The following is a 23,154-nucleotide window of genomic DNA, read 5'->3' as shown; positions in this document are numbered from 1 at the left end:
CAGCAGAGGAGATACCCTGGTGTGTAAAGGGGAGGATTTCTGGGTCCTGGCAGACTGGTGAGCTGGGGATCAAACTGCATCCAAAGCAAAGAGCCTGGAGTATATACAAATATCAGTTTCTACAAACCTTGGATTGAGAAGTCAGCCATCTCACATACTGTCTTTCCTGCTGTCCCCTGTCTAGCTTCTCTAGGCTCCTCCCTGTTATGGTTATGCCTCTCATTTTTCTGGGGCTACCCTACCTGGTTGAGGTCAGTATGCCCATGTTAAAAAGGCAGTTTAGAGTAAGGGAGAAAGGGGAAATTCTACAAGTTGAGGATTCTGAAGAGATTTCAAAGATTCAGCAAGATAGAGATGCACTTCTGCTTCCTCCCAGCACAGGCCCCATAAGCCTTAATTTGCTGGTTGTGTTTTTCCCCCCAAGTCAACCTGGAAAGCAAGTTCTCCAGGAGTAATGAAGTTTGATTGATTCTATTATTTCTCATATTTGTTCTTTTGACAAAACTGGAAACAGGGCCTGGGGAAAATCCAAATGCACAGAACTTTAGGGCTAAAAAGAATCTGGAAATTTCCTGGCCCAACCAAGAGGCAAAAGGAGCCTGGGGAGGTGTGTTTGTTATCTATCACTGTGTGACAAATTACCCCAAAACTTAACAGCTGAAAACAACAAACACTTATTACCTCACAGTTTCAGTGGGTCAGTAACTAGGAGGGCTTAACTAGTTAGCTCAGGCTCAGGGTCCTTCAGGAGCCTGCTCTGTCAGCCACAGCTGCAGTCACCTTAAAGCTCAACTAGAAAAGGATCTGCCTCCACGCTCATTCATATGTGCATGGTAGGCCTCAGAGAACCCAGCTCTAAGCTCACTCACGTACGCCTCTCTGCAGGGCTGCCTCATGGCAGCTGGCTTTCCCCGGAGTGAGTGAGCCACGATAAAGGGAGAGCACCCAAGACAGAAGCCACAGCCTTTTTATAACCTAATCTCAAAACTCACATCTCATTACTTCTGTTGTACTCTGTTCTTCAGAAGTGAGTCAACAAGCTACAAACGTCAGGAGGCAAGGATCATTTGGGCCATCTTACAGGCTGCCTTAAAGGAGGCAGAGTAAGGGAGGGTCTGGACTAAGAAGCTGGGAGGCTAGGACTGACTGTACTGAGTGGTGTGGGGGCAGTTTAAACAGAGGCATTCAGGGGAGACTGTCTTCTGAGTCTCCCATTGACCCCATCCACTGAAAGCACCTCATGGTTGCACTTAGGTGGAGCGGAAAAGGAGGCATAAAAGGGAGCTGTTTATTAGATTTCCAACTCACAAAATCCTGTGCCCAGAGAGTAGTCTAAGAATGTATCTCGTATAAGAAATGTATGCTGCTTTATCTCTTATCCTTTTCCTGGGCCTCTGGTATACAAAGAGTGGTTAAGAACATAGGATCTCACACTGGCCAATGCTGAGTTAATTTATGGATTTCATAAGATACTGATTAAAATAATAACAGGATACTCTGTATTACTTAACAAATAATTGGAAGGAGTTTTAGCAAGACAGTGAACAACAAAGTAAACATCTTTTGCCCAAAATTCATTGAATACCAATAAAATCATTGTTTGAAAGTGAAATTTTTGATTAATAACTGCAAAGATACAATTACATAAAATAAGTGAATTAAGTGTGGGCTACTAAAAAGCTTTCCATACACATGAAGAAAATATTAAGAACTTTGAAAAAAATTAATTCCCCAAATGCAAAAATTCCACAAAATATAAGAAGGATTCAAAGAATGGTTACAATTTATTCTCAAAGGGACACTGTTCATTTAATAAGACCTCAGGATTTTTTTTAGAAGACAACACTACAGAATTGCAAGAAAGTCATAACTGACACTGTGGAAAACATTTCAGCAAAAGAAAAGATAAATTCACTTAACATGGGATTCTCAAAAAGTACAAAAGATAAAAAATGTGAGAAAAGATGATGGATCTAGATTTTAGAGCCAAGAGAGACAAACAAGATAAAAGCAGGTTTTAGAATCATAAAATAGTTGGAAGGCACCTTACATGTTATCTGATACAACTCTCAACACAAGGCATAAATTGCCTTGTTTAATACATAACAGATAAGCCTTACAATTCTTAATTCAGCACCAATAGATAACGAACTGGTGGGAATCAGGGAATAGGAACTATTTTCACTACATAGCAGCGTCCCACCCCTTGTCCACTAGAATCCTCTACAACTGAAACTTAACAAGCCAAATATACACATAATGGATGAGAGGGAATGAGACAGTTATCTGTAGAAAGAACTAAAAAAATTTCAGTAAATGCATGCATTACATGTCTTAGGAATAAGCTAAACTTGGAGATTTGGGTATTATACTCTCAAAGTAACATACCAAGAATGAGATCATATTCGAGAAAGCTTAAATCTAATCAATGCTATTAAGCGCTGATTGAAGAAAAACAGTTATTAGAAAGAGGAATGGTCAGCATGGAGTCTACGGAAGGCAAAAGCCAGATAACTACATGTGTTTATCAGACCCTCGACTGCTAAGGGAGAAGACACCCAGTCTGATGACTATAAATTTCACACTTGTTTAAAAAAACATGTTCTGTTATGGACAAGTGTTCTCCCAGTTTTTGTAAAGATATTTCATCCAAGAAAGCAAAATGCTCATGGAGATCAACCACTTGCACTTGTTCTCATCCAAAGCCTCTTCAAACCCCCACCCACTTACTAATTTGGTTTCCCTACCTATATCAAGATGTACTCTTGTTCAAAAATTTAAAAATTCCAAATAATGGAAATGAATAGCTCTCACTGCAAATAAACATTCTGGTTCATACATGAATCTCTTAAAATTCAGTGAGTTAATCTCTTGAATTTGATCTATCCTGGGTGCTCTCTGATCAGCCCTGTATTTCAGAAGCTAAAAAGCTAAGGTCCCACAGCCTAGACTGAGACGACTTCAGCCAAGTCACATTACCTATGAAAGACCTGTCTGTGTGGATTCTCTGGGTGACACAACATCTTTAACTTGCCTCTAATTATAGCAAGAATTTCTGTTTACTTTATGCCTACTCTATATTGGTTACTGTGCTGGCCACTTTAAATATTATCTCTGTTATCTTAGCAACTCAAAAAGACATTATTTATGGCACTTTTACAAATGAAAACACATACACACACAAAACAACTTAGGCTTAGAAAGGTTAAGTAACAACCTGCCTACGATCACACAGCTAATATTCAATTACACAGATTTATACAGGATTGCCTAACTCAAAAGATTTGGCTCTTCCCACGAAACCAAATCACTTCCATTCAGTTAGAAAGCACTATTCTTCCTTATACAATACAAAGTAACACTGCCTTTTAGTTCTAAATGGTTATTTGTACAATGGTTACTTGTACCTTTTATTACACTCCTAGTCTTCATTTGTAATTATTTGGGTGTACACAGCTTTACTTCTGAATAGATAAGAACAGCCTTGAGAAGACAAACTGTCCTATTCAATTTCTTGACCCTCTATCGGCAACTAACATAGTGATTTTCTGAATAACAAGATGGGAGCTATAGGATATAGAAAGCCAGCTGTCAAAACTATAAGGAAGAATTCCTCTGGTATGAGTACCAATGAATAGAAAAAGGAAAATGTTTTTTCTTCTAATGATGAAAAGAACAAGACCAATGTCTGCAGAGGGAAACTGGTTAAAGGGCAGTAGGGCCCCAGGCAAGTAAGATGGAGCTCAGAGAAGGGTCAGCCCCATGGAGAAAATGAGCCCATGTGAAGGAAACGGTACACGGGCCAATAAGGCCAAGAGCTGGGAAGAGGAAAAAGGCTGGCTCGAAAACGTTGTCCAGGGCTTGGCCCTGACATAATGGATGCCAAGTATATGGATTAGTCTAGGACATACTGGTTAATGGGCTAAAGCTGGACTGTAACTATTCCTTGTTGAAGTTCAAGAACTAAGAGCAGACCAAATCTTTTAATAGAGGGCCTACGTGTCTACTGCTGTAAGGTAATGGAAAAGGCAAAAGCCAGGGCCTGCTAAATATGTGCTAGAATAATCAATTATTCTTTAAGGACTTTTGTATAATGGGATTTATCCATTTTCCAATTAATTAGATAAGACAATGGAATCCATTTGTTCTACCTGGAAATACAGACAAAAAGCTACAAAACTTGCAAATCTACTTTATTCTCAGAATGCTCAAGAGAAGATTGCACCCCTGAAGTGGCATCCTTGCTCTACGGCAGTGGTTCTCAACTGAGGGTGATTCTTCACCCAGAGGACATCCAGAGACCATTCCAGTGGTCGTGACTGGGGGTGAGTGGTAGTCCTGCCATCCAGTAGGTAAGGTCAGAGATGCAGCTTAGCATCCTACACTGCACAGGACAGCCCCCCACAACAAAGAATAACCTGGCCCAAAATGTCAGTAGCACCAAGGCTGAGACAGCCAGTCTACAGGCACCATCAACATCCATCTAAGCCATCACCAAGATGACCTGTTTGCCCAGAACTAAGTTAATACTTAAAATAGGGATATTAGATCAACAACAATAAGAACAGTAGCTACTATTACTGCATGCTTAAATAGGCCAAACCAAAGCTAAGTACTTGCCTTTATTTCCTTTAATTCTTACAAAAACCTGGTGAAGTATTATTATTCCCATTTTGCAAAGTTTGAAGTTGTAACTTGGCCACAGCCACATGGCAAGTAATAAAGCTCTTAACACCACCACATTATCGCCACTTCACAAACAAGCATTTATTATGTACAGCACAAATATTTAAAGGTGACTTTAATGATAACAGGGTAATGACTGGGAACAGAGACTCTGAGACAGAGTATGATGAGACAGTCAGAAAGCTGAGAAAGCTGTCTCGAGGAAAGTGTCTGCACTGGTCGTTCAGCACCTATTCTCTTGCTTCCAGCTCCTTGGCAATTCTTCATCTTAAAAGAAGTAAGGGAGCAGTAAAGTGGCAGACCAGCATATTTCCTGATTGCTAAACTAAAAATAAGAAAATAGCTGTAGAGAGATAATGGAGGCAACACATAAAAATAAATAGATAAATTAGCAATGTATAATTCAATGTTAAGAATCTCTGAGATCATCAACTGATTCCAATGCCTTCACATAGAGTAGGAAAACACAGGCCATGGAAGAAAGGTGACTTTCATGAGGATGGTCATTTAGCCATCTTCATGAAGACAAGAGAATAGCACACTATGGGCTGAAAACCAGAGGAGGTTTCTCCAAAATGATAAAAGAGAGTTTGGATTAGATTCAGAAAGAATGCACAGGTTCCAACTATCTCTTTGAACATGGACATTTCCTGCAGGGCATCTGAGATAGGGGCATAGGAAGATCTTGAATTCATCTCCTCCCACAGACCCACCAAATCTACAGCTACAAATGGATCACTTCACTCTGAAAAAGATCTGAAAACTAGAAGAACTGCTCTCCCCACAACAAAGGATAAAAGGAATGCATCAAGACGGTAGGAGAGGCAGAGACACAATCTCAAATCCTACCCCTTGCGTGCAACACACAGTAGGGAGGGATCTCACGAGACAGGTACATCTCCCAAAGGAGTAAGGGTTTGGTGGCCCACATTAGGTGTCCCAGCCCCTAGAATCTGCGCTGGAGAGACAAGCCCCCAGAACATCTTGGCTTGGGAAGCCAACGGGGCAGATGTCCAGGAGTCCCAAAGTGCTACAGAAAACTCAGATTTCCCTTTTGGAGGGCTCATGTGCAGTCTCACTTGCCTAGAGACCCAATGAAAAAAGAGCAGTTTGAAAAGCACCTAGACTATATATGAGGGAGATTCATTTTCTGATCTGAGGACATCAGCTGTAGTGGTGGAACAGTTGAGATGCTCCCCCAAAGACAGAGGAGCAGGTGGATGTCACTGTCACACTCCCCACATATCCTGCTAGCACAGGCAGCTGAGCTCAGATGCGCCACCCTCCCCCATGCTGCTGGGATGGGGCAGGGGCGAGCAGCCAGACACTTGCTGAGGCCAGGGAGTACAGGCAGTTGCAACACTCTTCCCAGTCCCTGGCTGCAGGGAGAAACACAGACAGCGTGTGAGTGCAAGCAGCTGCCCCACTCCCTGCTGCATGGCTGAGGCTGGCCAGCAGATGAATGCCGTGACCACTTGTGGTCAGGAAACTCTCCCACTCTCAGCCTAAAGCTGCTGTGGGCACAACACAAAAGCAAGGCACTCCTGCTACACTGCAGAAGCCGGCAAGTCACATGGCCAAGACATTTTCCTGTTGCTTTTCTGAAGCCAGTGAGCATTCCCCCCCGCTACATTCTCCACTTGCACTGCTAAAGCCAGGAGTAATCCATACAGGGGACACACCTCAACAGCCTAGTCCTGGCAACCAAGAGGTCTGCTGTTTCAGAGGTTTGTGGGACTGTTAGAATCAGAAAGACAGTTCTTGGCAGCGCCCCCTATCCCCCCCCACAGGGCACTGCACAGATAGCTGAATGAAACACAACTCCAGTCATCCTGTGAAAAAGGCCTGGAGCAAGCCTGAGGGACAGGCTTCCAGTTCCCCTCATACCTAGAAACTAGGGAGATGCTCCCAGAGAACATAAGCAGGGAGAAAACCATGCTTCCACACCTCTTTGGCCTCACTATAACTTGATGAAACTTCCCAGATGGAGTTCATACTTTCATCTGGAGGTCCTATTTTGCAACTGTCACCTAGGAGACACCTCCAGATCTCCTGGTCTGCAAACCAGCAGAGATTGCAATTACTGCCCCATAGGACTGTGTATATATGCATATTTCAAAAGCTGTGGCTTGAGGGTCCGGCTTCCAGTCAGCCTAAAACTAGGTGCTAAATTAGATTTCTCCCCTTGGATCACTGACAGGTTTTGGTAAACCCTCAATAACATGATCAAACCAAAAATAACTGAGACAGCTTAGACAATCACAAAGGTTCAATAGACAATGAAGAACTAGGACAAAGTCAAATGAGTAGGATCATCACCTACACAAAGCCACTCAAGATTGAGAGCAGTAGCTGTTTTTCCTAATATGTAGAAATAAACAGAGACAGTTGAGCAAAAATGAGGAAACAAATGTATTTCAAATGAAGAACAAGACAAAACCTCAAAAAAAGTCTTAATGATACCGACATAAGCAAGCCACCTAATAAAGAACTCAATGTAATGGTCTTAAAGATGCCCACTAAACTCAGGAGAAGAAGAAACTATCTTCTTCTGGTTGTGAGAATGTCAACAAAGAGATAGAAAACATAAGAGTGTACTAAATGGAAGTCATAGAGCTGAAGACTACAATTATTGAACAGAAAAACACATTAGAAGGTTCAAAACAAGGATGTCTACTCTTGCCACTTTCATTCAACACAGTATTGAAAGTCTTCATGACAGCACTTAGGCAAGAAAAAGATATACAAATGATCATTAAGAGGCTACAATGTACAATTATATACCAACAAACTGGACAACCTAGAAGAAATGGATAAATTATTAAATTTACAATCTTCCAAAATGAATCATTAAGAAATAGAAAATCTGAATAGACTGATTACTACTAAGGAGACTGAATCAGCAATCAAAACCTCCCCTGCAAAAAATCCCAAGACCAGATGGCTTCACTGGTGAATTCTATAAAACATTCAAAGATTTAATATCTATCATTCTCAAACTCTTCTAAAAAATTAAAGAGGCAGGAAAACTTCCAAATCCATTTTACAGGACCATCATTACTCTTGACACCAAAACCAGAAGACAACACCACAAAAAAAGGAAAATTACAGTCCAATATCCCTGATCAGCATAGATGCAAAAATCTTCAACAAAATATTAGCAAATCAAATTCACCAATACATTAAAAGGATCATACACCATGATCAAGCAGGATTTATTCCAGAGATGCACAGATGGTTTAATATCCACAAAGTAATCAATGTCATATGCCCCATTAACAAAATTAAAGATAAAAATCATATGATCATCTCAATAGATGCAGAAAAAGCATTTGACAAAATTCAACATCCAAATGTGATACAAACTCTCAACAAAATGGGCACAGAGGAAACATATCTTAACATTATAAAGGTTGCATGACCAACCCACAGCTAACATCATATTCAAAGATAAAAAGCTGAAAGTTTTCTAAGATCAGGAATAAGACAAGGATGTCTACTCTTGCCGCTTTCATTCAACATAGTATTGGAAGTCTTGGCCACAGCACTTAGGCAAGAAAAAGAAAGCATATGAGTTAGAAAGGAAGAAGTAAAATTGTCACTATTTCCAGATGACATGATGCTACATATATTGAATCCTGAAGATTCCTCTAAAATAACTGTTAGAATAATTGAATTCAGTAAAGCTGCAGGACACAAAATTAATACACAAAAAATCTGTTGCATTTCTGTATACTAATAATGAACTATCAGAAAGAGAAATCAAGAAAACAGTCCCATTTACAACTGCATCAAAAATAAATACAACCAGGTAAGTGAAAGACGTGTATACTAAGAACTATAAGACACCAATGAAAGATATTGAAGACACAAATAAATGGCATTCTGTACTCATGGACTGAAAGAATTAAAACTGTCAGAATTTTCCCATTGCCCCAAAGCAATCTACAGACTCAATGAAATTCTTATTAAAATTCCAATGCCATGTCTCACAGACCTAGAACAAATAACTCTGATATTTGTATGGACCCACCAAGCAATAACCAAAACAATCTTGAGAAAGAACAACAAAGCCACCATATTATCTAGCAACTCTACTACTGGCTACCTATATGAAAAAATGAAAACACTAATTCAAAGAGATATATGTACTGCCATCTAATCGTAGCATTATTTACAATAGCCAAGATGTGGAAGCAACCTAAGTGTCCACTGATAGATGAACACATAAAGATGTGGTACATATATACAATGGAATACAACTCAGCCCTAAGAGAGAATGATAGCTTGCCATTTGGTCTCCATCCAAGTACTAACCAGGCCCGACCCTGCTTAGCTTCTGAGATCAGACGAGATTGGGCGCGTTCAGGGTGGTATGGCCGTAGATGTAGCTTGCCATTTGGGACAACACAGATGGACCCTGAGGTTATGAGGCTAAATGAAATAGGTCAAACAGAGAAAGAGAAATAAGGCAATAATTCACTTCTATGTGAAATCTAAAAAACAAAACAAACAAACAAAACAAAACCCAAACTCATAGATACATAGAACAGACTGGTGGTCGCCAGAGGGGAATGGGTTTGAGGGAGGAGGGGCAAAATTAGTGAAGAGAATTAAGGAGTACAAATTTCCAGTTGTAAAATAAATAAGTCATGGGGATATAATGTACATCATGAGGATTATAGTTAATAATATTGTGTTAACTTTGTATGGTAACTAGACTTACTGTAGTGACCATTTCACAATGTATATAAATGTTGAATTGCTAGGTCATACACCTGAAACTAATATTGTACATCAATAAAATATTATAATTACACCTCAGTAAAAATAACAACAGCAAAGAAACAGAAAAAAATGAAAGGAACGGGATATTTTCTTACATGATTCAATGCTAGTATCCCACCTGTCAAGATTTAACAATAATTCCTTCATACCATCTAATATCTAATTCATTAGCAAATATCCTTGATTATAGCAAATGTATGTTTAGAGATGATTTGTTAAATCAGGATCCAAACAAGACCACACACACTTACATCTCTTAAGTTTCCCTCCCTTTTTACCCCTAACACCATGACTTACTATAGAAACCCCATTAGCTGTTTTATAAAATGTGCCATATTCTGGATTTAACTGTTAACTTTCCTGTGCTGCAATTTAACTTATTCCTTTAGCCCCAGTAGCTTCAGAGATTCACCTTTCACTTGTTCTTAACACTACTTCATTGGACATTGCCTCATACAATGTCATTATCAGAAAGCATATGTCTGCATTATTCTATTATTCATATTTAATGAAGCTAAGATTGATCGGAGGAGGGTTCAAATGGTAACAGCCCAACCAGCACTATATCAGCCTTTCAACTATTGATAATCATCCCTGAATCAATTATCTCAGGAGGGCCTCCAAGTGATGGTTTTCAAATTCAGTCCAACTACATTTTTTAGCCAGAATTCTTCCCTCATCAAATAAGTCCATTTCATTACTCTTAACTACAGTTTGAACAGGAAAAGCAAAATAACTATTTAATTCTTTCATTTCCAATTTTCAAAGTAAGGAACTAGTGTCTTAGTTACTTCCAATAAAGCTTATTTCCAACTAAGCTGTAACTAAAAATAATTTTTTATTAATTTATTTTTATTAAGGTATTATTGATATACACTCTTATGAAGGTTTCACATGAAAAACAATGTGGTTATTATATCCACCCATATTATCGAGTCCCTCCCATACCCCATTGCAGTCACTGTCCATCAGTGCAGTAAGACACCACAGTCACTACTTGTCTTCTCTGTGCTACACTGTCTTCCCCATGATCCCCCCCACACCATGTGTACTAATCATAATACCTCTCAATTAAAATAATTTCTAAAACATTTAAACATAAGAGAGATTCTGTGAGCAGTCCAACTAATATGTAGAGTATTAATTAGTGACTTCAGATCTATCCAGGGATATAAAAGTCCAAAGATCTAGGACAACCACAAGATCGTCAGAGGAAAAGGAATGTCTAGTCAAATTTTTGCTCCTTTACTAAATCAGCAGAAAGACTTGTCCAGAGCTTTGGTGTCTTTGCAAAATGACTACCTGTACTTCAGACATGACTTGAAGGCAAATCTCAAGCTGAGGTCTGACTTTTTTAAAAACTGTACTTAAGTGAGTTGACAAAATAGCTAAAATTGCCTGTGAATACCATAAATTAATTGGAATACCCCACACGTTTGTAATATAAATAAGAAATCTTTTTCTTCAATTAGGTGAGCAGGATAAAATGACAGGTTGAACATTAATTTCAGGAAAAAGTTAAAAAATACTAAGATGGTCATTATATAATTATAAAAAGCACAGTGAATGATAGACACATAACCAAAACAAGTGTATACACACAAAAAGATGCACAAAACAAGAACCATTAAAAATGTATGTAGGAACTAACATAAATGTACAAATAGTAGATTTTTATCTCTGTCAAGCAGACAAATGAAGACAACTTGATCTGAGAAACAGAAATTAGGTAAAAATTCATAATTGTGACAGTCAGTAAACAGAAAATGGAGAATTAATTTTTTTAAGTGTTTACTTCTGAAATCATAAAAAATATATTAAGAGGTAAACATCTGACTTGTACTAACATACAGCAAATCTGGCATTTGCCCTGCTGCCCAGCAGGCCACATTTCTGCATCTTCATCTTCATGCATAAGAACACTTACTCCAAAGACATTGACTCCATAGCCATCAACCTATATCCTGGTAAAAAAAAAAAAAAAGAGACTGTTCACATTCTTGGGAATTTGAACTGAAGATAAGGAAAGACTTGGGCAGTTGATGGTGGGAGAGAAAGAAAAGACACGGTTTGTGGTTGAGCCATACTAATGGCAGGGGACCTACGTGAAGATCCCGCCCTCCTGCTCTGAGCTCCCTTCCAGCTCTGGTCTCACACGCTGGTCTCAGGTCTATTCTAGGATAGCTCCAGATGTCCTTCTTACTCTGTTCTCCTTATTGTTCCACAGATACCTGTATTCATTCGCTAGGGCTATTGTAACAAAGCACCATGGATGGGGTAGCTTAAACAATAAGAATTTATTTTCTCACAGTTCTAGAGGTGAGAAGTTGGAGATTAGGTGTCAGCAGGGCTGACTCCTTCTGCAGCACGTGGGGAAGGATCTATTCCGGGCTTCTTCGGCTTGTAGATAGTTGTCTTCTTGCTCTGTATTTGTCTATGTCCAAATTTTCCTCTTTTTATAAGGACATGGGTTATACTGGATTAAGGTCCACTCTAATGACCTCATTTTACCTTAATTATCTCTTTAGAGACACTATCTCCAAACACGGGGGCTAGGCCTTCAATGTATGAGTTTTTGGGGTGATGTGTTTTAGCCCATTACAATATTTTTTAACTAATCCCCTTTGTTCAAATTAATTTAAGTGAACCTCTGTGGGCTGTAACTGAATAAACCTGACTAAACTACATTTTCTGGTCTTCTATCATTTTTCTATTATTCATGTGTTTTCTTCAAACCTCTCTATATTTTAAGCTATCAGAGAGTAATAACATGCCCAACCATTCACTGAATTCTGCCTCCACAGACCTAGAACCCTACAAACAATTAGTACAGAAAACATAAAGGGCGCAGAGAAGAATTATGCAGCAGATGCCATGCTGTGCCAGCAAGATCCCCTCTCAGGACTGAGGAATTCATTCTCCTAGTGCCCCAAATGCTGGCTGCAGAAGTTCACAGCTAAGCCCTATTCAAAAACTGCCAACAGCCACCTCATCCAAGGTAATGCCCATTCCTTGGAGGCAGCCTGCATCCAGTCATGCTGAAGTCCTAAAGCCCAGCCCTCCCACTCACTTCAGGACATCTCTGAAGGGCCACCCCAGCTCCTGAGCAACTAAGGGATTGGCTGTGGCCTGTTACAAACGCAGTATAGTTGAATTCTCCCTCTGCCCACTCTTGCTTCCATCACACCTTGAGGGACTGATCCTGAGACCACTCCCAATTAACCTGCACACAAATCTGTCTTAGGGTCCATTTTCCAGAAAATCTGACTTGTAGTGTATTCTATGGGTAGTACTACAACAAAGATAAAAAACAAACTTACAAAAAATTAACCAGGTTCTGGGTTAACTCCCTCTTGTCTATTTCTTGCTTTTGAGGAACACTGTCCATTTCCATTTTCTTGATAGAGGGAGGGTCCTGTTCCTTCCAGGGTCCTCCAACCTGCCCTGGGCAGACAGCTAGTGCACCCACCCCTTCCCCTGCCCTCCCCCAATATTCAGGCAGGAACTCCAGACACCCTGCCCTCCTGGACAGCAGGGGGTACCTCACACCCCAGCTCCAGACACCCTGCCCTTCTGGACAGCAGGGGGCACCTCACACCCCAGCTCCAGACACCCTGCCCTCGTGGACAGCAGGGGGCACCTCACACCTCAGCTCCAGACACCCTGCCCTCCAGGGCAGCAGGAGGCACCTCCCATGGGTCCTGCAGCTGCCCTTCTCAAGTCTGATCCTTTCAGTGTCTGACCCCAGGTGAAAAACCAAAGGAGGGGAGTGGGGTGAAGCAGAGGATCCTCAGCCTAGGAGGAAAGGCTGGTCCTACCCCCTCTTCCCCAGCTGCTCCCTGGCTGGCCTCTCCCTGGAAGCCTAAGTCCAGGAAGAAGTGCTGATTCTGAGGACAGAGACGTGGGCTCTGCTGGCTCTGTCTTCCTACTGTCCCTTCTGCTGGGTGAGCCCCTGGAATGGGGTGGGGTGGGGTAGGGAGGAGAGACAGAGGTTTTTTGGCTCAAGAAATTATCATGTAGAATAATGTGATACCTCACACATGGTATGTTATTTAGGAATCGTTTGCCCTGAGGAGTCCTGACAGGATACTATATGACAGGCACCACTTCATAGATCTTGGATATACCAGTAAACAAAACAAAGATCCCTGCCCTTGTAGGGCTTGTGATCAATGCACATATTAAATTGTAAATTATAAAGCATGTTAGAAAGTAGTAAATACTATGAAAGGAAAGGGGCATCCAGACACAGGAGCAGGAAGTATGTTGTAATTTTAAATATGGTAGTCAAGGAAGGTTTCACTAAGGAGGAGGAGTCATTGGGGCAAAGACTTGAAGGAGGTAAATGATTTAGCTAGAAGGATCTAGGAAAGGTGCATTTCAGGCAGAGGATCTAGGGAAGGAGGACTTCAGGCAGAGAAGGATCTAGGGAGGTAGGGGGGGAGGATTTCAGGCAGAGGAGGATCTAGAAAAGGTGCATTTCAGGCAGAGGAGGATCTAGGGAAGGAGGATTTCAGGCAGAGGAGGATCTAGGAAAGGTGCATTCCAGGTAGAGGAGGATCTAGGGAAGGAACATTTCAGGCAGAAGGTATGGGCAGCACAACCACTGCTCAAATATTTCAGGCATATGCTTGTTCATTTACTTCTCTCTCCCGTAGTGACTTAAAAGCAGGGTAGGCTAAAAGGAGCAAAAAGGTAACAGGTGGCAAAAAAGTAAGATATATAAATACTGTAAAATACTATTTCAGATAAAGAAAACAGGACAAAAGTAAACAGTTTATAACCCTCCAAAGCATCTGAAGACATCATTGTATTTCAGCCTAAAATACTTGATATTCCTAATGAAAGCCTTCAATCTACCAAGTAAAAGGTAAATTATGTTCCATGTAGGCTGAAGAAAGCAGGTAAATATGTAATTACCAAGATTCCCACTAATGGACATTTATAAAAATGTGGCCTTTAACACCAATCTGAGAAATGAAAATGCATGGAAAGCCCCTGTTCAATAAGTCTAGATATAAGATGTGTTATTTTATATTAATGATATTACGTGTCTGTCTTAGGGTCTTGCCCATGCTGTTTTCCCAAAAATAAAGATCTGCAATCAGGTGAGTGGTCTCCACTTGGGCTGAAGGCTGCTAGGTTTGGAACTGGAATGGGATGGAGTCTGCAGGACTCTGGTCCTAGGAACAGAGGGAAGTTTGAAGATGGTCATCACCCCTGCCCTTCTCTGTCTAGTGTGCAGACGACCTGTATACTTGAGCCGTGTTGTGGGCGGCCAGGAGACCAAAGCAGGGCACTGGCCTTCGCAGGTCAGCCTGCACTTCAAACAGAACCACGTCTGCGGAGGTTCCCTTATCAGTGAGAGGTGGATCTTGATGGTGGCACAGTGCGTACACAAGAGAGTTCTAGCTATTGGCTAGCACACATATGTTCTCCATAAACATATGAATGACTTCACAAACTAACCACCAGATAAATGAAAGTGGTAAGATGTGCAGGCAAAGGGAAACCCTGGGTCACCCTGGACCAGGGACAGGGCATAAAGGAAGAAAAAGAAATGATGCCGATAGGCACTATATTAGACATTTTTCTTACTTTGTGTCATATCACTTCCTAAACACCTCTCAGGGAACGTTGTCTCAAGCTTTCTTAGGTCACAAACGCCATCTGAGCTCTCTCAGAGCTACTCTGTGAAAGCAGCAAGGTGCCAGGTGGTAAGCAGCCCTGCACAGAGGCCCACGTAAAACTGATGTCTCTAGTCGGCAGTTAGTGAAGATGTGAATGCCTGCCTACTTAAGCGAGTTTGGAAACAGACCCTCCCCGTGTCGAGTCATGAGATGGCTGCTGCCCACCTTGACTGCAGCCTTGAGAGAGACCTTCCCTCAAAGGCAGCCGGCTGAGTCAAACCTGTTCCTGCCCCACAGACAGTGAAGTAAGTGTTGTTTTAAGCCTCATCTAAGCTTTGTGGTAACTTGTTATCCAACAGTTCTTTTCAATAACAACACTGAAAGCTTAAAGAAAACAGAAATAAATTCAAAATGCTAAGAAGAAATTATTTCTAACCTAGAAACTTTCTACCTATATACAAACTTTGAAATGTGTGGGATAGAAATAAGACATTGTCAAATATACAAAGCAGCAAAAATATTACCTCTCATGCACATCTTTTCAGGAAGTGGTTGGAGAATGTGCTTCACAAAAATGGGGGGCTTGAGGGGGCATGGGATCCAGAAAAAAAAGGGAATTCTCCAAAAGAGTATCCCCAAGAAAATTATAAGGAAAAGTGCCAAGGTTGGAGCAAGAAGGCAGAGGGCTCCAACAAAAGACAGTATTGATAGAATACCTGCCTGGTTTCAATATATTGAGAGATTTACACCTCTGTCAGGGAATTTGGGGAATGAATGCTGAATTAGTGACAGGTATATAGAAAACTAAGTGAGACCACAGGAGAAGCAAAACATTTTATAAGAACATTTGTAATCACAGTACTCAATATGGCCCAGCAGTGAATAATGTTTACACAGTCACAAGAACACACACATCAAATACTGACCTAACAAGAAGTTATAATACTAGGTTAGGTGGATGGTGAAAGGAAGTAGGGATTGGCAGTGATTGCTGGCTCAATCCTCACCTTCCACAGTAGAAATACAGTATTCTAAAATGGGAAGAAAACTGATTTAATAGCAATACACAGAGTTACTTGAAAATACTAGGGAAAATAAAATACTAAGAGCTTAAAGTTGAAAGCAACTGCCTTGGGACAGTGCAAATTGAGGACAGCAGGGGGAGAGAACTTCTTTTCTTTATTTTGTATATCTTACCGCACAGCTTAACATTTTAAGTAATATATATATATATATATATATGTAAACTTTCATATATATAAATAAACTTTGGTGGTTATTCTATGCTTTAAATTTTTATTAAATGAAAGGTCTCATGGCTCAGAAATCAAAACAGGCAATAAAAAAAAAGACTATTAAAATACATATGTGATGGCAGAAACCATGGATGAGAGGTCAGAGAACCAGGGAGAAAATACAAGACAAAACTCTGGTCAAAATAATACAAAAGAAGACCATAGAAACGGCAGACTACAAAGGAGTAGTCAGGGTGAAAGGGAAGGAGAAAGGAGACAAACCCACCCTAGTTCAAGTTAGAAGCAGCCTGGTTACTTCTGAGTCCGTTCCTTTCTTGCCTAGAGACTTAGTGCTTGTTCTGACCCAGATACAGCACATAAGCATGCTCCATTTGTACTATTCTCTTTCTCTTCCCCTTAGAACCTGGATTCCTTTGTTATATACTGCATGGTTGGGATCAAGTTCAAGGAAAGGCTATTCAAATAATGGTGTGAAGCATCATGTAGCCCAAATCACTATCCATCCCAAATCTCGAGGTTGAACTGCAGACATGGCCTTGCTGAAACTGGTCTCTAGAGTCACCTTCACTTCTCCCATCCTGCCCATCTGCTTGCCCAGTACCACAAAGCAGTTGTCAGTTCCAGGCTCTTGCTGGGTGACTGGATAGGGGAAAGTTAAGGAAAGTGAAGGTGAGAATGGGTTTAGAGTAAAGAGTTGTTTTACATGTTACCCTCCTGTACCCACTCCAGAACATTCACAATTCTAGGCATATTATTACTATGGCAAATACTTTTCAACAAAACCAGATCAACCTATTGATTTTATCAATGTCTTCAAATAAAATGTCTTTTTTCACATTTATATGTTTATTTTACTTACCCTTATATTCTACCTAGAGTCTAGCTACATCTGCATGAGCAGATACTAACAATTTAAACACATAATACTTTTCTGAAACAGAGGTTAACAAACCTGACTTAAAGTATGGAGAGAATCTAGTGTTGTTTTATGTTTTTAAAGTACCATGCTAACTCTTTCCCAGGAATGGAGTAAAAACAAGACAGAAAAATGACCTGGGAACAGAAGAATGGGAAAGGAAGAAGTTTTAGAATATTTAAAACATGTTATTACTTAATCAAAATGTATCATAATTTCTCTTTATTTAGAACATTAGAATACCCCACACTGACCCATTAAAAAAAACACCTCAAATAGAACTAGTTTTGACTTATCCATTTTTTTAGATTAATGGCACCAAAAAAATTTTTCCATTAGCAATTACGATTAGAAAGTGATTGAATTCTGCTTTGGGAATTCCCATCCAGAAATTTCTGCACATGACTGAATGTTGCCCCTAAACCTTTCCAGATGGCTTTTTCTTTCATTCCTGTCTATCTCTACAGATACTGATTACCCTTCCACACTCCAGGAAGCAGAAATACCAGTCATTGACTGCCAGGCTTATGAAAAACTCTACAACCCAATTGGTTTTTTATTGCCATAAGTAAGCCAGTCATCAAGGAAGACATGATTTGTGCTGGTGATATTCACAGAAGGAAGGACAGTTGCAAGGTTAGAGTTTGTTCTTGTAAAAAAGCCAATTTAATATGAAATCTTAATTTGGATCCAGGTTTATCTATCTGTAAACAGTAGTGGATTGGCAATCAGGAGACAGACTCTGACAATTCTTCTGTTACCCGGGACAAGTCACTTAACCTTTATGAATTTCATCTCTTCAACTGTTGATGTAGAGCAATGCTAACCATTGGTCAGTGGGTTTCACAGACTTGTATATTTTTATAAATACATTTAAGAGTTGGACAGATTTGCCAGTTTTACTTTTTCAAGTAAAAACATTTCATTTTACACTTAAAACATATCATTCCAATGTCACCTGATCCTAATAGTCTGATGAAAAATCAGCCATCATTTGTGTCTGCCTCAAATGAGTTCAATTTATTGAACTCTGGCTGCTTTCAATTTATTTTCCCTCATATTTAATTGTTAGAAGTTTGAATGTGACATGCTAGGTGTGTTTTTCTTTGTATTTATCCTATTTGAGATCCACTGAGGTTTTTTTTTTAATCTTTCATCAAAAGTTGGAAAACTTTCATTCATGATCCTTCAAATATTATGCTGCCCATTTCTCTCTTCCCTCTTCTGGTTGAAACCAGAAATTTATGTTATACCTTTTGATATTTTTATATAGGTCCCTGATATTCTGTCCATTTTACTTTTAATTCTTCAAATTGCATACTTTTAAATCACTATATTCAAGATCATTCATATCTTACTATTAATGTTCATCTAGTGACACTTGCATTTCAGATATTTTTTAGTTCTAGTATAACCATTTGATTTCTCTCTCTCTCACACACACACAGACATACACATTTTTCTACATCTCTGCCAAGATTTCCTGTCAGTATATTCATTGTTTGCAAATATGAGCTTCACTCCCACCAGGATGGCTATAATCAAGGGAGATAACAAGAGTTGCTGAGGATGTGAACAAATTGCAACCTTCATAAATCTAGTAGGAATGTAAAATGGTGCAGCTGCTTTGGAAAACTGTTTAGTAGCATTTCAAAATGTGAAATACAGAGTTACCATAATGACCCAGGAATTCCACTCCTGGGTACATACCCAAGAGAATATTCATAGCAGTATTATTCATAAACAGCCAAAAAAAAGTAAAACCAACCCACATGCCCATCAACTAATGACTAGATAAACAAAATGTGGCATATCCATATTATGGAATATTATTCAGTCATAAAAAAGGAATGGACTACTGATAAATGTTACAACATGGATGAACCTTCAAAAGAGTATGCTAAATGAAAGCCAGACACAAACGTCACATATTACATGATTCCACCTTTACAAAATGTCCATTATATTCATGCCCATAGAGGTAGAAAGCAGATGACCAGTTTGTCTAGGGCTAGGAGGATTGAGAGGAAATGAGGGTTACTTGTAATGGGTATGGGGTTTCTTTTGGGGGTGATTTTCTAAAACAGGCTGTGGTAATGGTGCAGTAACATTGTGAATATACCAGAAACTACTAAATTGTACATTGTAAATGGGTTAATTGTATAGTGTGCTATTGTAACTCAATAAAGCTATTACAAAAAGAAAGAGACAGCCAAGATTAAGATACATACCACCAACTATTATCACTATCATTATACAAGGATTATTTTAATACTAGAAAAAAAGCAGTAAGAACCTAAAAATAGAAAAATAAAAACAGTTCATTCAACTGAAATAAATTTAACTTTAGTGAAAAAACTCATCACATGAATTTCTCTTTTTTATCAGACAGGAATATTCTGAAACTACTGATGCACTTAGTTAAAGTCTCTGCCAATTTCAAATTCTGTAATTTCAGAATTCCCATGATCTCCCCCTAATGCAGTGGGAAGTCTACTTCCCTCCAGAGCTCCATTGCTGCACAGGCCCCACTGCCCTGCTCTAAAGGACTTTCCACCTCGTGTGACCACCCTCCTCTTCATGGTTCCTCTTCACTAAACTCGTGACCTTTCTTTCTTCCTTAGGGTGATTCTGGAGGGCCTCTGGCATGTTTCATGAATGGTGTATGGATCCAGATAGGATTGGTGAGCTGAGGTATAGGATGTGGTGAATCTCCTCCTGGACTCTACACCAATGTGATGGACTACCAAACATGGATTAGCTTCATTGTCTCAAGAGCTGAGAGGTCCTGGGCACCAACAATCTGGACTTATCCAACCTGCTGTTCCCTGCTGTACTGTCTCTGTGGCTTGCTTGGGACTATCTTGTGCCTTTGAGCCAGACGTTTTACCAGGAGAGTAGGCGGCATACTACTCCACTCATCAAGTACAGGGCAAGGGAATGCACGTAGAATAAGCCCAGGAGCAGAGTACTCATGTGACTTTATTAAAATTATTAGAAATGATTTTGTGTTTAAGGTTCTGTATTCTGGAAGTATGTTTTAGTGGCTGGAAAGTCAACAGCTAAGGAGGTGACAAGTTATAGAGGCCTGCATGAAGTAGAAAAAAAAAGAATACATGAAAAAGAACATTCAGGTCAGAGAAGAGCAAGTATAAAGGTTCTGAGGTAGGAGCATGCTGCAGAGCCTGCTGGGCCTCAGGAAGGACTCTGGATTTTATTCTCATTGACATGAGAAAGCACTGGAAGGCTGAGAGCAGGGGAATGGTGAAAGAATAGAATAGAAAATCCCACACCACTGTTCACAGGAGTATGCAGAGGCCAGGAAGGAACTAGGGTGGTAAAGATGGTAGTTCCAATGGTAACAGAGTTAGACAAGAAAGAATGAGAATCAGATATGAATGCACTAATGAACACTAGAGGCCTTCAGTTCCCTGAACATCAGTGAGAAAGGTTTGTGCTGTGCACTGTTTCTTGTCTATCCTATTCCCCACCTGCAGTTAAAATAAAGCGCCATTAACCAAGGTAAAGAAAGGCACAAACCCAAGTTTCTTACCATCTGCTTTATAATTCATCACTAAGATACATACCTTACTTCATATGTTTTTAACTTCCTTTCCAATGTTCCTTTCATTCCTTCATCCCATTTCCACTTCAAGACCTTATTTTATCTGTCCTCTATACATGGAATACCCGCCTCTTGTACACTGCAAACCACTTATTTCTGACCATTGATTACAAAAGGAGACAGTGGCGAAAGAAATCTTAAGAAAGAAGAACAAAGCTGGGATATCACACTCCCTGACTTCAAGCTATACTACAAAGCTACAGTGATTAAATTAGTATGGTGCTGGTATAAGAACAGACACACAGATCAACAAAACAGAATAGAAAGCCCAGAAATAAACCCATGCATATACAGTCAATATATGACAAAGGGGACAAGAATAACAATGGAGAAAAGACAGTCTCTTCAATAAATGGTGTTGTGAAAACTGGATAGCTACATGCAAAAAAGATGAGGCAAGATTATTGTCCAAAACCATACACAAAAGTCAACTCAAAATATACTAAGACCTAAGTATAAGACATGAAGCTGTAAAACTCTTATAAGAAGATACAGGTAGAAAATCTACATGCTAACAAGCTGGATAACCTAGAAGAAATGGACAACTTTCTAGAAAAATACAACCTTTCAAGACTGACCAAGGAAGAAACAGAAAATCTAAACAAACCAATTAACAGCAACAAAATTGAATTGAAAATCAAAAAATTACCCAAGAACAAAATTCCTGAGCCAGATGGATTCACCGCTGAATTTTATCAGACATTTAGAGAAGACATAACACCCATTCTCCTTAAAGTATTCAAAAAAATAGAAGAGGAGGGAATACTTCTAAACTCATTCTATGAACTAGCATGACTCTGATGCCAAAACCAGGCAAAGACCAAACAAAAAAAGAAAATTATAGACCGATATCCCTGATGAACACAGATGCAAAAATACTCAGCAAAATATTAGCAAACCAAATTCAAAGATAAATCAAGAGGCTGAAAAGCTTCTGTACAGCAAAGGACACAATCAATAGAACAAAAAAGCATCCTACAGTATGGGAGAATATATTCATAAATGACAGATCCGATAAACGGTTGACATCCAAAATATATAAAGAGCTCACATGCCTCAACAAACAAAAAGCAAATAATCCAATTAAAAAATGGGCACAGGATCTGAACAGAGACTTCTCCAAAGAAGAAATTCAGATGGCCAACAGGCACATGAAAAGATCCTCCATATCGCTAATCATCAGAGAAATGCAAATTAAAACCAAAATGAGATATCACCTCACACCAGTTAGAATGGCCACCATCCAAAAGACAAACAACAATAAATGTTGGTGAGGATGTGGAGAAAGGGGAACCCTCCTATACTGCTGGTGGAAATGTAAATTAGTTCAACCATTGTAGAAAGCAGTATGGTTCCTCAAAAAACTCAAAACAGAAATACCATTTGACCCAGGAATTCCACTCCTAGGAATTTACCCTAAGAATGCAGCAGCCCAGTTTGAAAAAGACATGTGCACCCCTACGTTCATCACAGCACTATTTACAATAGCCAAGAAATGGAAGCAACCTAAGTGCCCACCAGTAGATGAATGGATAAAGAAGATGTGGTACATATACACAATGGAATATTATTCAGCCATAAGAAGAAAATAAATCCTACCATTTGCAACAACATGGATGGAGCTAGAGGGTATTATGCTCAGTGAAATAAGCCAGGCAGAGAAAGACAAGTACCAAATGATTTCACTCAGCTGTGGAGTATAAGAACAAAGAATAAACAAAAGGAACAAAACAGCAGCAGACTCACAGAACTCAAGAAAGGACTAACAGTTACAAAAGGGAAAGGGACTGGGGAGGATGGGTGGGAAGGGAGGGAGAAGGGGGAAAAAGGGGCATTATGATTAGCAGACATAATGTAGGGGGTGCAGGGCACGGGGAGGTCTGTACAACACAGAGAAGACAAGTAGTGACTCTATAGCATCTTACTACACTGATGGACAGTGACTGTAATGGGGTATGTGTTGAAGACTAGATAATGGGGAGAGACTAGTAACGATAATGTTGCTCATGTAATTGTATATTAATGATACCAAAAAAAAAAAAAGTTGGCCCAAAATTCCCACCTCCTTTCTCCTGTGGAGATGAAAGAGTCCTTAAGAATCAGCTGCAGAGGTGAAGGTGGATTAAAAGAAAAAAAAAAAGAATACACAGGTAAAAATCTCTTGAAGATAAGCAGGAGTAAATTTTTTTCTGGATATATCTCCTCAGGCAAGGAAGAGAAAAACAAAAATGAACAAGTGGTACTACAGCAAAC

At 39.7% G+C, this 23,154-nt stretch overlaps 2 protein-coding genes across 5 annotated transcripts in view; one reads left to right on the top strand and one right to left on the bottom strand.

Moving 5' to 3' along the window:
* Window positions 1-23,154, bottom strand: part of SH3D19 (SH3 domain containing 19) — a 168,658-nt gene that overhangs the window by 112,790 nt on the left and 32,714 nt on the right. The gene's annotated exons all lie outside the window — the stretch shown is intronic.
* PRSS48 (serine protease 48) lies at window positions 9,186-23,044 on the top strand. The gene is given in 3 exon segments (XM_073230394.1): window positions 9,186-14,892; window positions 16,889-16,995; window positions 19,901-23,044. Coding segments are annotated over 3 exon segments (570 nt in total). The 5' UTR covers window positions 9,186-14,681; the 3' UTR covers window positions 20,153-23,044.

This window comes from Manis javanica, chromosome 3, assembly GCF_040802235.1.
Source record: "Manis javanica isolate MJ-LG chromosome 3, MJ_LKY, whole genome shotgun sequence".
Taxonomy (NCBI): domain Eukaryota; kingdom Metazoa; phylum Chordata; class Mammalia; order Pholidota; family Manidae; genus Manis; species Manis javanica.
Note: the sequence above shows the minus strand (reverse complement) of the source record. Positions and strands in the feature narration are given on the sequence as shown.